The following is a 14,172-nucleotide window of genomic DNA, read 5'->3' on the forward strand; positions in this document are numbered from 1 at the left end:
TGGTATGCAGTCAACGATATATAATGCACATTATTTCTTAATATCAACAAGTATAATGGTATAGTTAATTAATAAAACGGTTAAATGTGAGGGCTATTATATATAACGGGTGCAGCCATTTTGTTCCATCCCAGTGAATACGCCCTCTGGAGAGCTGGTGGTTAAGTAATACCTAACGTGTCACCTCAGGAATTAGTCTTCAAACTGAAGAAACAAAACATACCTGATTTTTGTGAATGCATCGCAATGTTTTGTAATAATATCCATCCTAGTAAGCCAGAAACAAGTATATATAATTTTTCAATACAAAATAAACCACCATTGTTGAAATAACTGTATTATGTTTTGTACATAAATTAACCCACATACTGAAATAATAATCAGTGTTTTCTTGGTTAATTGGTCTTTTCTTTCTGTGGCCTGTACCTGTGGTTCCTAATGGACATTATCAGCCATCCTGCTTTATTACTGTAAGTAATTCTGTAAAACCCTTGATTAAGTAGATTTTCCCATCTAAAATCACAAAACTGACCAATAAACTACCAATGTACTGAATGGGTTTAACCATTCTATCACAAAGTAGATAAAGTATACCAAAAATCTACAAAAACATGCATAATAATACATGTAGGTCAGAATGACAAGGTCATATGATATGAAATATTTACTATATGCTACATCATCTTCAATTATAGCAAATAGGTAGAAATGTCAATTTGTCGGGGTTAATGCTAGCATGTTACTACTGTCAAACCCCTCAAAACTGGACCCTCTGTAAACCAGACATTTTTCATGGTACCATTTTAGATATCAGTACAGAATAGAACTAATCTTTACTGGATTCCCCTTAAAACCACACATTTTACTTGGTTCCATTTGTGTCTAGTTTAGAGGGGTTTCACTGTATTGATATGTCTCTTACATTATTGTGTATACCGCATAATGGTGTAAACTATTTAAAGTGTAGTCCTGAAACATTGGCTGTAAGTGTAATGCAAATTTTGGACATTTAATAGTAACAGCTAGTGGACAACATCATAACTTAGTGGACAGTACAAAATACATAATTGTGTAATAACATTGAATTATACTTTAAATGATAGTTACTAATGGCAACATACTTCTTATCAGTTATTTTAATAAACACAGGTAAAAAGAATTGTGGTTTGAATCTAATAGTATGTTTTGTGTTTTTTAGTGGAATTTTATAAATAGCTACTAATAGGTTGATTGCAAACCATAGTGGCATTCCAGACATCAGGATAATGATAGAAATACTAAAACATCAGCTATAAATAAAGACGTTCTCTGTGAACAATATCAAGTACAACAGCGTCTTACACATATATACAGTACTATATATACAAAAGCATTTCACAAGGTCAATATTTAAAGTGCCAAAACCTTAAGTTAAAGTGAGCATTGAATTCTGCTGTCTGCCATTGGTGAAATATGAGTGTACGTGTATTAATTTCTGTGGTCATAATTATGTTGATTATAAGAATGGATGTAGCAACTGTATGCACAGTGGCTTGGTAGTGTGTATTGAATCTGATTTCTCTGACTATATGTCACAATTACGACATCCAGTTTGGATGAATTAAATAAATAAAAAACAAACTAACCCCTTATGGAAATAACTTATACAAACTTATAAGTGGAATATACTTTACTTATACACCACTTATAAGTGGCCTATAAGTTACCCATATATTGGTATAAGTATCAGTGTGTATAAGTATAAGTGAAAAGAATGGTTAACTGATACATCACTGATACTCCACATATAGTTCACCTATAAGTGGTTTATCAGTGGTATAAGTGAACTGGAATTAGACATTTTTTGTTTGTTTCTATAAGTGAAATATAAGTAAACTATTAGTTTGGAGATAGTCCTTTTGCAAAGGAAATGATGTGTTCCAAATGAACGGGGAAAAAACTAAGTCCAAAACATTTTCATGGTTATTTTTTAAAAATTCATAACTTCTCACAGGATTTATCAAATTCATTGGGAACAGTGGCTAAACAACCAAACATACATGTAACAGAATTTGATAGTATTTCCAATAATCATTTTAAAAATTATTAATATTAATATTAATACACATGATGCTATATGATTATAATTATCCCATGCTACCTCCTCACTTAAATAGACCCTCCAGACTCACCACCTTTCACAATAAATATCTGTAAAATTATTGCTGTAGGGCAGAGGGGTGTAGAGGGGGTGGGGGGGGGGGGGGTGGAGGTGAGCTTCATTTCAATGTTTATTACAATATGGATTTATTTTATCTATTAATAGTAATTTGTATTTACATATAAAAAAAAGTTAATTAACTTTAAAAAAAAACAAAAAAAACAAAGACAACAACAATGACATCAGGAATTCAGATAGAACAAGGGATTATTATGAGAGGTGCAAAATCCTGAGATTAATAGCCTTGCCATGGTGCAACTTCAAAAGGACTTAATTCAGATACCACTGTGTGGGTCTCCAGTCAGGAGGAAACTACAGAAAAAAAACAAAATGGCGGCACCTGGACATTTTCTTTGTGCACATGTGTTTTGTTAAAGACTATACCTCATGTCCGTGGAACAAGTCTATCATACAGGAAAACTAATTTGGTAAGTATATGACTACATGTAGCACCTATTTAAAAACCATGCATTACAATCATTGTTGGATTTTCAAATAGACAAAATGGCGGCATTCCTTTGTCTGATAAATTCTCTTCATTTATGTTAATGCATGTGCATAGACATTTCATTTAGTGAATACAACTATAGTTCAAACTATAGTGCTGATTATAGTTATTTTGTCACATAAAGGTTTGGTGTTGTTGTTTACATTTAAATATTATAAGTAATTAGTAGTAATTAATTAAAATATACTTGTGGTTTCCCTCTGTTACCAACAAACATGATTTTTTTTTTTTTTTTTTATGTCAAGGCAAATTTTAAAGTTTTTAAATCCATATGATCAATTAATAGCTTGGAAGTATTAATAAGTTATAATTTTTAATAAATATAATTTTAATCATTGTGACTATAGGAGCAATGGAGGAACATTTGTGCCATTGTACATTAAAACAGTTTATGTGATAAAACCAACTTGAAAAGCATCATATATATATATACTCTTCAAAAAAAGAAACGCAAAAGGGTACAAATGGGTTATAACTCCGATTTTATGTTTCCTACCGGTTCATGCTTTGTGAATATAAGGTCATTGCATGTCCCAAACACATTCCCACGGTTACATTCGATAAAACGCAGCTACTGTACAATAAAGTTCCAAAATGTGAATATTCGCAAAAACGCAGCCACGTGCAAACCATGTCACCACTGCACGTGCGTTGTCTGCACGTGCAACATGAACACCGACAGTATAAAAGTGCAGGGTGTTCGCTTGCCTGGCCTCTGTATCTGGCCGACAGTTGACAATCCAGGACATGCCACGTCTCAGTGAACCGCAGAGAAACAATGCCATCAGCCGACTAGACGCAGGCGAATCCAGAACGGCCGTTGCCAGGGCATTCCATGTGTCCCCAAGCACCATCTCCAGACTGTGGGACCGTTACCAGCAACATGGATCAACACGTGACCTCCCTAGATCCGGTCGACCACGGGTCACTACCCCCGGGCAGGACCGCTACATCCGGGTACGCCACCTTCGGGAACGATTGACTACTGCCACCTCCACAGCCGCAGCAATACCAGGTTTGCGCAGGATATCCGACCAGACCGTACGGAACTGCCTACGCGAGGTAGGAATTCGTGCCAGACGTCCAGTTCGAGGTGTCATCTTAACACCACAACACCGTCGACTCCGACTGCAGTGGTGCCAGATTCATCGACAATGGCCTCAACTGCGATGGAGACAGGTGTGGTTCAGTGACGAGTCCCGATTTCTGCTCCGACGTCATGATGGAAGATGTCGCGTGTATAGGCGTCGTGGTGAACGTTATGCGGCAAACTGCGTGCAGGAAGTGGACAGATTCGGCGGGGGTAGTGTCATGGTGTGGGCAGCCATCTCACACACTGGCAGAACTGACCTGGTCCACGTGCAGGGCAACCTGAATGCACAGGGCTACATTGACCAGATCCTCCGGCCACACATCGTTCCAGTTATGGCCAACGCCAACGCAGTGTTCCAACATGACAATGCCAGGCCTCACACAGCACGTCTCACAACGGCTTTCCTACAGAACAACAACATTAATGTCCTTCCTTGGCCATCGATATCACCGGATTTGAACCCAATTGAGCATCTATGGGACGAGTTGGACCAACGCCTCCGACAGCGACAACCACAGCCCCAGACCCTGCCCGAGCTGGCAGCAGCCTTGCAGGCCGAGTGGGCCACCATCCCCCGGGACGTCATCCGTACTCTGGTTGCTTCAATGGGCAGGCGGTGCCAGGCAGTTGTCAACACACGCGGAGGCTACACCCGGTATTGACTCCAGATGACCTTGACCTTGGTGGTGTGTCCTATCACTTACTCACAATGGACTAGAGTGAATTGTGAACAATCCTGCAACATTTGGTAATTATTGGACTCACCATTCAATAATTAAATCAATTCTCCAAATGTTACGACAATGTGGTTTTGCGTTTCTTCTTTTGAAGAGTATATATATATATATATATATATGTATTTTGATTAAATGAACTAAAATAATGTATGTAATGTTCATCAACTTCTGCAATTCACAAACACTGGAAGTCTTTAGATATCACCTTACAAAGGGTTTACATAGCTCCACTAATTGGGGCAATAAAATGTCTATAGGAGAATCATAATGGGAGTTGTCACCTGATCACTTTGTACCTGTCTTATCAAAAGGATGTGTATCTCTACTTCTAGCAGACTGGGAGTAATTAATTTACTTCCATTCCATTCCAATATTTATTTACATGCTCATATACCACGAAGGTTTCAAGCATGTCTGTCCTGGGCATAATCTCTGGCCTTTGCCAGTGACTAAGTCCAGGACAGAAAAGGGTGGGGGATAAGTTTGAGGTGGGCAGATTTTGGAATACGAATTTAGTTGTGTCCAGCGACTGCGCGGACCGACTAGTAGACACCGAAAATGGGCCGTGTTCTGACAGGCTAAATTTCGATTCCTTCGGGTCTAACTAGAAAAAGCTAAAGTCTACGGAGAATACCTGCTCCTAACATCATGTCCGGACTAAGAATTTAAACCCAAAAATAAGTTAGACTGCTCGGCCGAAAAGGTTTTAAGGTGATTTGAGCCATTGAACGGGCGCCAAAGTAAATTGCGTTGGACTATTTATAAAAAAATAAACATAAAGATTTTGAAGCTCGATCGAAAAAGTTTAAAGTCCAACTAAGCCCAAAAAGGAGGATACCTGTCCTAGGTAAGGTTGTCCTACTTCGGGGAGCCTGGAGTGTCTCGGAGCGACAGCAGCTTTTCCCTGATCTGGTGTAGTTGTTGAACCACCTTGGAATAGTCGGGGCCGCAGACCGCTTGTAACATCCTGTGGATCGATCTGTTGTCGAGTTCAGCAAACAGGATGCACTGTCTGTAGGTCTGGTCCCTTCGGTGCGTAACGACTATTCCCTTGGTTTCATTGAAGATCTTGGAATGTAGCTCGTAAGTGCTGCCGTCCTCCATGGTCTTCCAGTGGTGTTGGTTCAAAAAACCTCCCCGAAGTAGTTCTGGTTTCTGCGTGTCCCCCTGTATGTACTGATGGAGATGACGGCGAAGTCCACTGATGGCAATGGTCCATTCGTCGTCAACAGGGGGAGCGGATTCCGGCGGCGGCTTGGTCTTGGCTGGCTGGGTGGTCGGTGATGTTGCCTTCCTTTTTGTCGCCGGAACAACAAGTCCAAGTGGCGACTCGACGGGAGCGGTCGTTGTTGACCGCTTCACCGGAGTCGTCGTCTTTGGGGTGGAGGTTGAAGTAGGTGGTGGCACACTCGTCCGTTTAAATCTGACGATTTCCTGGGTGGTGTACGGCCGTTCCGGGGATGCAGGCTCCACAAGTGGTTGCTTCCTCTCCGGAGGACTCGGTGGGGGCGGTATCACAGGAGGGAGCGCCACTGGCGGTTGAGCCACCAGCTTTGTCCCCCCCTGGGCCTTCCCTGGCACCGGTTTCTTCCTTCTTCTTCCTCTTCCAGTCCCCCCTTTCCGTTTCTGTGGAGGCGGGTCACCATACACCAAAGTCACGGTCGCCCGTGACCCGGTATACGTGACCCGGAACTCCAACATCGGGCCGAAGCTGGCAATCAGTCCCCCCAGGTGGGGGGGCAACTCGAGAGCGCACGTTGACACGTCCACCTTCATCGAAGGACAGCTGGAGAAAAAACTTAATTTACTTCACACAGTTCTAATTAAAAGCCCAAGGGAAATGGGGGCAGTTGTAATGACTGACATTTTAAACAGTAACATGAAACATATTTGTTAGCTTTTATGTTTGCTTAATACACATATTAATTTTTATAAGCCCAATCATTGCATGTTAATATCATTTACATTAAACTGTTCTAAAGTCAGAATACCTATTGTTCAGAAAAATAAAGATGCTACAGAGAACACCAAAAGAAAAACCTATGGTCATCATATTTTTTATAAAATGCAAAATTAAAATGGATGTTTTCATTTATTCACCAGTTATAATATATCACCAGATGCATACATGTTGTAATGGTTCATGTACTGAACAAATCAGTCTGACTGATGTTTTATTAAAGTTGATCATCGATCCAGCTTTAATATCCTCAACATGTACATACAAATACATGAAACTTATGGAAACATAATCAGTTGAATCAGAGAAATTTATAAACAGTTATTACTTATTTGCACGATTCTTTCTAGTACTTTCCAGAACTTAAGAGTTTAAAAATATATGTATATACATGTATGTATTTTATTTTCTGGTTTCTTCTTAATTAAAATTAAAGTTCAACATTGAATATTTCAAAGTCTGTTGTAATACAAAAATTAACGTTTATTCTAGAGATTTGATTGAATATTTTTTTAAACTATTATTTTTAGAAGTAAAATTTAAAATTTAACTGAAAGTTTGTTTTTTCCTGAAGTTTTGATTCCCCACATCTGAAACTTGGTAGGCTGTGATTCTCTAACTTAGTCTTTAAAAACTAATAGAAAGAACTAAATGTTTACATTAAACAATTGCTAATTACATAGCAGATCTATTCAGACTATATGAAATATGTTTTTCTTTTGCAGAATCCCATCTGAATGTTGGATGACATATATCAAGATGGCACTGAACAAGACATAACTGAAAAAAGGGATGTGAGAGAATCCAATCTAACATTTAAAAATAAATATTCATTTATATTATTTATAAAATATTTCTTTGCATATACTGTTCAGATATACATGTATTAGTGGGTCACTTCGGGAAGAATGAAACACTACTTTGTTAAAGACTATTGTGCTTCAATTTTTATGTCTTGCTGACAGTTTACAGATAGGGTGTGGAAGTGCTGTCATACTGTACTGGTGACATAAGAACAATAACTTTTTAAAACAATTATTTGAATTAAATGGGTCATGGGAATTCCCATGGTATTCATGGATTTTGAACCTGTTGTTTCACTCTTCTTTTTTCTTTTCTTTTTCTTTTTCTTGACAAAACATTTGTTACCAGCTGGTAGCTTGACCAAAATTGGTGTCCATTTCTGTGGGTGGAGATAGGGTCAGTCGCATTAATACAGAAATTACCTAAGAATATTGAAATTTGGCCTCCAGGGACAGATTGCTGCCTAATTTCATTTGTTTAATGTCACCAGAGCACTGATTAGTTCATCACTTGCTACTGGATGTAAAAAATTTAAATGATAATTAATTCTGACCCATAGTATTCAGAGGAAGCTCTCTACATGTTTCAAAAGCAGCAAGTCATCTTTTATATGATCTTACCTCAGACAGGACAGAACATACCACAACCTTTGATATTCACTTATATTTCACTTATACAGCGTTTTTATAAAATATCAGTGAATCACTTATACTTCACTTATACAGCAATGTTTGTAAATATCAGTGAATCACTTATACTTCACTTATACAGCAATGTTTGTAAAATATCAGTGAATCACTTATACTTCACCTATACTTTACTTATACAACAGTTTCTGTTAAATATCAGTGAATGACTTATACCTCACTTATATTTCACTTATACAGCATTTTTTGTAAAATATCAGTGAATCACTTTTACTTCACTATACAGCAATGTTTGTAAATATCAGTGAATCACTTATACTTCACCTATACTTTACTTATACAGCAGTTTGTGTTAAATATCAGTGAATCACTTATACTTCACTTATACCTGGTACTTCACTTATAAGTCACTTATATATATATCTAACACTTCTGTTAAATATAAGCGAATGACTTACACTTCACTTATATATATGGTTAACACTTCACTTATACGTCACATATACTTTGTATAAGTGATACCTCATTTGCATACAAAATCCTAATCGTTTACTTATAAGTCACTTATACTTGAAAAGTATTAACGACTTATACTTCACTTATAAGTGAAAAATATAAGTCATTTCGGTAAGGGACTTTAACAAACTACATCTACAAATAGTACAACCAACACTAAACTGTTTATGGATCTTAATGTGTATAACCCCCAGGGTCCCATTCAATTTGTACTTCAAACACTGATACAAATGAAAGAAATTTGTGCTTATTTGCCATATCTGACCGAATGCCTCAACAATTCTGCAGTGAACAATAGTCACCCTTTATTAAATGAGACATACCATTATGGTTTATCATGTGTGAGACGAGATAAAAATAGATCATGTTGTAATTGTATCAGTGGAGAAAAAATGTATTGAAAATGACCATTTGGGTCTGACTATTCTGGTCATAATCTGTAATAGTGGAGGTCTAAGTACCTGACAATTTTTATTACAAAATAATAAGGAAATATTCCAATCTATTTAGTAACTGTCTTTACAGTGGGATGGTCTTGTACCCAGGTTGGTCATTAGCTGGAGGGAGAGTAACTGGTTACTGTCTTAAGATATCGACTTTATCCTGCAAAGAACAGCATTTGCCATTTAACCTGAGCATAATGGGCGTCTTAGCTCAGAACAGGGGAGATAATAAAACAGGTGGCGCGTCACTCGTCAGGGTCCAACAAACTAGGACAATAGCTGTATTTTTTCATTGCTTTGTCATTCTTTGTTATATCACGATCATAAGGGACCGAAACCTTATCGGCTCTGTACAGGACGGTCTATAGTATACGCTGCAGTGAACGGTTACCAGTCGTTACCAGTTGACGTTTGTCTATACGTTTGTCTATACGTGTACTGAGATATGGGGGCGGTGCGGAGTCAATAATAATAAAGAAAATATATGTATATTGTGGATAATAGTATTAAAAATATATATAATGATGACGGCTCTGTACAGTACGTTCCTACACAGGGTGGTCTAGTATTTTATATACTTAGATATGGTGGAAAACACATTAACAGTAAAGGGAATAAATATATATTTTGTATATAAAGAAAATATATGTATATTTTGGATAATACTCGAAAAAAAAAAGAATATATATTTAACATGTGCGTGTGCGAGTATTAAAAAATATATATAGTGATGACGTTCCTACACAGCACGGTTCTGCACATGACGGTCTATAGTATACACTGCAGTGAATGGTTACCAGTTGACGTTTGTCTACACGTGTACTGAGATATGAGGGGGGAAGTCAGTAATAATAAAGAAAATATATGTATATTGTGGATAATAATCAATAAAATATATATGAAAAGCCGGGATTGTTTTTATATATCGTCAACGTCCCTAACTGCGTTATGCTTCAAATTCCGTTCACTTTGTTTTCTCGTGCACGGTTCGCGCAATCAACATCCGATTTGTTGTCATCGGCATGTCGTTCATGTATAAGGTTTTTCTTCACAGTTCAGGAACATTTTTATAAACAATAAAGTTAAGAAAAGTAAGTATCTAAATACAAAACTTTACAAACCCCTAAAACCATTAATTTTACTAAGTCGTTTTTGTTTATTCCTTAAAATTACCGATATGGGGTCCACATGACTCGTAGAAATTGACTTAAAATGGAGAAAGATGAATTAACATTCGGTGCGTGTCACATGACCTCACACGTGCCAGATCAACAAGGCCAAAGAATTTAATTTTTATGATTTTTAGGACCTCTGTTGTTAGAATTTGTTTTCAATTATTATATTCGATCTGCAAAAGGTATGCTACATTTTTGTGCCTCTATTGTAGTGAATAGTATTCATAATCCATTCATAACAGTTGTAAATAATTTTGAGTATATAAATTTTGTTAATTTAGAATCAATTCATTAAAAAAAATTATATTTTACAAAATATGCGCAGGTATGGACATAATGCCTGTCAGTATTGACATCAAGTGTGAGCGATGTGTTGATAAAACGCGGAGATTTTTCCTTTAAAACAATTGAATAAAGTAAGTGTTCGGCAACTGTACCTAATTAAGAAACATATATTTGTTCATGTAGTTGTCTTAAAAATGGAAAATGATGAACTGCACATGCGCATTATGATACTTTTTGCAAACGCATGCGCCTGAACGCAGTTAAAAACGTCGCACTTTTTCCCATTTACTGTAGGGTGTTTCACTTTTGTTTACTAGAATGGATTTGTTTCACATCCAAATTGTTGATTATTTTACGTTAAGTGATTAAAATCTATTTTGTTACACGTATCGTAGCTGAAAAATGTAGAATAATATTTCCGTAAATATCGTATTCGTGTTTTTGTTGTTAGGTGAACGTAGTTTGGGTCGTCGATGGTATAACGTGTGGGTGTGTAGTATTAAAAAAAAAATATATATATAGTGATGACGGCTCTATACAGGACGTTCCTACACAGGGCGGTCTAGTATTTTATATACTTAGATATGGTGGAAAAGACATTAACAGTAAAGGTAATAAATATATATTTTGTATAATACTCAATGCGTTCGTGTTGACACTGTATAAAAACGTGTGCATGGGTACACTTTGCCGCATAAAAACTCAACTTTATGTACTTTTCCCAATTAGATAGACAATAAGAAAAATGCAACAAAACACATTCTGATATTTAAAATACTACTTTACTGTTAAAACAAACTGATACGTAATTTCAAGTCATTCAGTTGGTCGCTTATAACCTGAAGCCAGTCAGAGACAAACCAGGTTTCTGGGACCCTGTCGATCGTCGCGCCATCTGGAATAGAGTTATCTCCACCTGTTTCAGCTAAGACGCCCATAAAGCCGATATCTTAAGGCAGTCATTTTATTTATCATGCAATTCAACTAGTACTTAGAGAATTATATTTATTCCAGATTTTGGACATAAAGTGAGAACCATTAATCTAGTAAAGCTTTCACAGTATGATACTAGATACATGATGTCAGTCTTGGTAAGATGCTAGCTACATTTTCTCTCATTTAAAAAGCTGTTGTAAATTCTAATTCATAAATAGTTTTTATGTTTATCACAATGCAAACAATATTTATATTCACTACTGAAATGAATAGGACTGTTTACAGATTTGCTAATAGTAATGTCTGTTATTTTAGTCAAATAGACTGTTGTCTTGCCATGTGAGATCAACACATCTCTTCATGACACATTTAATAACTAAAACTGTTCTAAAGCCAAAATATAAATTATAACAGAATACCGGTGAGGTACATGATAAGCTCATCAAGAGTTTGATGGAAAACCATATCTATATTAATGAATGTTACGGGTATGATTCAGTTCTAATTATGTGAAATTTTTGCAATGGGATGGATGAACAGTTTTGGACTAACCACCATCCCAAGTGATTCCTACATGTGATTTGATGGTCCTGTATACACGCAAGATACGATGTGAATAAGGACTTACTGTTATGTGCAGTAGACCATGAAAAGTAGGTCACAGTGACCTAGTAATAGTATGCGACACCACCATCCCAAGATGTTCCTACATTTTTATATATTTATATTAAAGTTCAATAAATTTAATAAATATGTCATATACTAGTGTTGCATGTCCACAACTCATAATATGGTCTGGACAAGGATTTACTATTATGTGCAGTACACTGAAAAGTAGGTCACAGTGACCTAGTAATAGTATGCAACATACCACCATCCCAAGTTATTCCTACCTGTGAGGTCTGATGCTCCGGACAATAAAAGGTTAACAGATGGACAGACAATGCCAACCATAATACTCATCATCGTAGGTGCGTGTATAAAAATGAACTTGTGAAATTAACACATATGAATATAAACAAGGGCATAATTCAACACTAAAACATGGGCCCATTGGGCTATTTTTCACTCCAGCCAGTGCACCACAACTGGTACATCAAATGCTGTGGTATCTGCTATCCTGTCTATGGGATGGTGCATATGAAAGACAGTGTTCGAGATTACACATTTTGGGCAGTATCCCATTTGGATACTAACATTTCAAAATCTGGTATCCCACCTGAGAATTTAGTATCCCACTTAAATGAAATTCATAAATAACATTGAAACAAAATTGGACAACACTGTTACATAACTTCACCAGTAAATGACGACTTTCATTGTTTCAGCGAAAAGTAAAAACGCAGGATTAAACAAATAACAACATTATATGGTATCTTGGTGGGATACTGGGTTATTGAAGTGTGGTATCCAAAATTAAATTGTGCTATCCCCGGGATATCGGGATACCATTAATCTCGAACACTGGAAGATCCCTTGCTGCTAATCTGAAAGAGTAGCCCATGAAGTGGTGACAGTGGGTTTCCTCCCTAAATATCTGTGGTCCTTAACCATATGTCTGACGTCATATAACCGTAAATAAAATGTGTTGTGTGCATTGCTAAATGAACCATTTCCTTCCTTCAGGACGTGTAGGATTTTTATAAAATCCACTAGCTATTAGATCAGTGATTTAAAAAATTTACTAGCCATGATTAAAAATTCACTAGCCCTACTTTACAAAATTTTACTAAATAACAGTAATAATCAGATATGTCACCTAAAGAGGGAGATGTAGCTTAAAAACACAAACATTGAGGGGTTGGGGTAGGTGCAGGATATTCATATTTACAATTTACTTTACTGCAACATTTGACTTCACTAGCCGTCGGGCATGGCAATAGTACTTTATTTACTTTCCCCAAAACAGTATTTTAACCCACTCTTAAGTCAACCCACCAAGTTACAAAATAATATTTTGATGAAAAAATAGGTCAAAATATGTTACTAAAAATATAGTCTGAAATTCACGAATTGAGTCAGATGACCTATATATTTTGTTGGTGACCAAAAATACAGAAATTAATCTAGTCATCAACCCGTGAAAATGAACATAGTGATGGCAGAATAAATACTACAATGCTACTCCAGCAGCGGGTGTGTGCGTACAGACTGGAACTGCTCACAATAGCCACTTCCATCGAAAAAATTTCAAAATGATGTTTTTATCTGCCCATTGAATGCAAGAAACGCCCGAATAACTCAAATAAATCCATAAGGAGCCAAAATCTTACCGGCTCTGCACAAGGCGGTCTTCCACAGGACGATTCTGCACAGGACGGTCTATAGTATACGCTGCAGTGACCGGTTACCAGTCGTTTGTCCACAGTGTACTAAGGTCTCACTACACAGATCCCTTCCGGGTGAGAGTTCATTGATCACGGGTTAGGGTTAGGGTTAGGGGTTAGGGGTTAGGGTTAGGGTTAGGGTTAGGGTTAGGGTTAGGGTTAGGGTTAGGGTTAGGGTTTAGGGTTTAGGGTTAGGTTTTAGGTTTTAGGGTTTAGGGGTTAGGGTTTAGGGTTTAGGGTTAGGGTTATGGGTTAGGGTTTAGGGTTTAGGGTTTGGGTTAGGGTTTAGGGTTTAGGTTTTAGGGTTTGGGTTTGGGTTTAGGGGTTAGGGTTTGGGTTTAGGGTTTAGGATTTAGGGTTAGGGTTAGGGTTAGTGAGGGTTATTTGTATCAATGAGTGCCTCTGCCAAATCATTAATAAAGATTGCAAAAAGTGTAGGGGCAATCACCGAGCCTTTGGGGATACCATTTTCCAGTTCCAATTTGGGCGAAAGATATTCATTTACATTTACTACAAAAGTTCTGTCACTCAAGAATTGATC

The 14,172-nt window shown here is 37.0% G+C and overlaps 1 protein-coding gene across 1 annotated transcript; it reads right to left on the bottom strand.

Annotated features, from left to right (window-relative positions):
- Positions 1 to 5,396: 5,396 nt before the first annotated feature.
- LOC121369739 (wiskott-Aldrich syndrome protein homolog 1-like) lies at positions 5,397 to 13,610 on the bottom strand. The gene is made up of 2 exons (XM_041494796.1): positions 13,578 to 13,610; positions 5,397 to 6,324 (listed from the first exon to the last, which is right to left on the bottom strand). The coding sequence occupies exon 2, from the start codon at positions 6,312 to 6,314 to the stop codon at positions 5,397 to 5,399; it is 918 nt and encodes a 305-aa protein (XP_041350730.1). The 5' UTR covers positions 6,315 to 6,324; positions 13,578 to 13,610.
- Between the last annotated feature and the right edge of the window lie 562 nt (positions 13,611 to 14,172).

Source organism: Gigantopelta aegis, chromosome 4 (genome assembly GCF_016097555.1).
Source record: "Gigantopelta aegis isolate Gae_Host chromosome 4, Gae_host_genome, whole genome shotgun sequence".
NCBI lineage: Eukaryota > Metazoa > Mollusca > Gastropoda > Neomphalida > Peltospiridae > Gigantopelta > Gigantopelta aegis.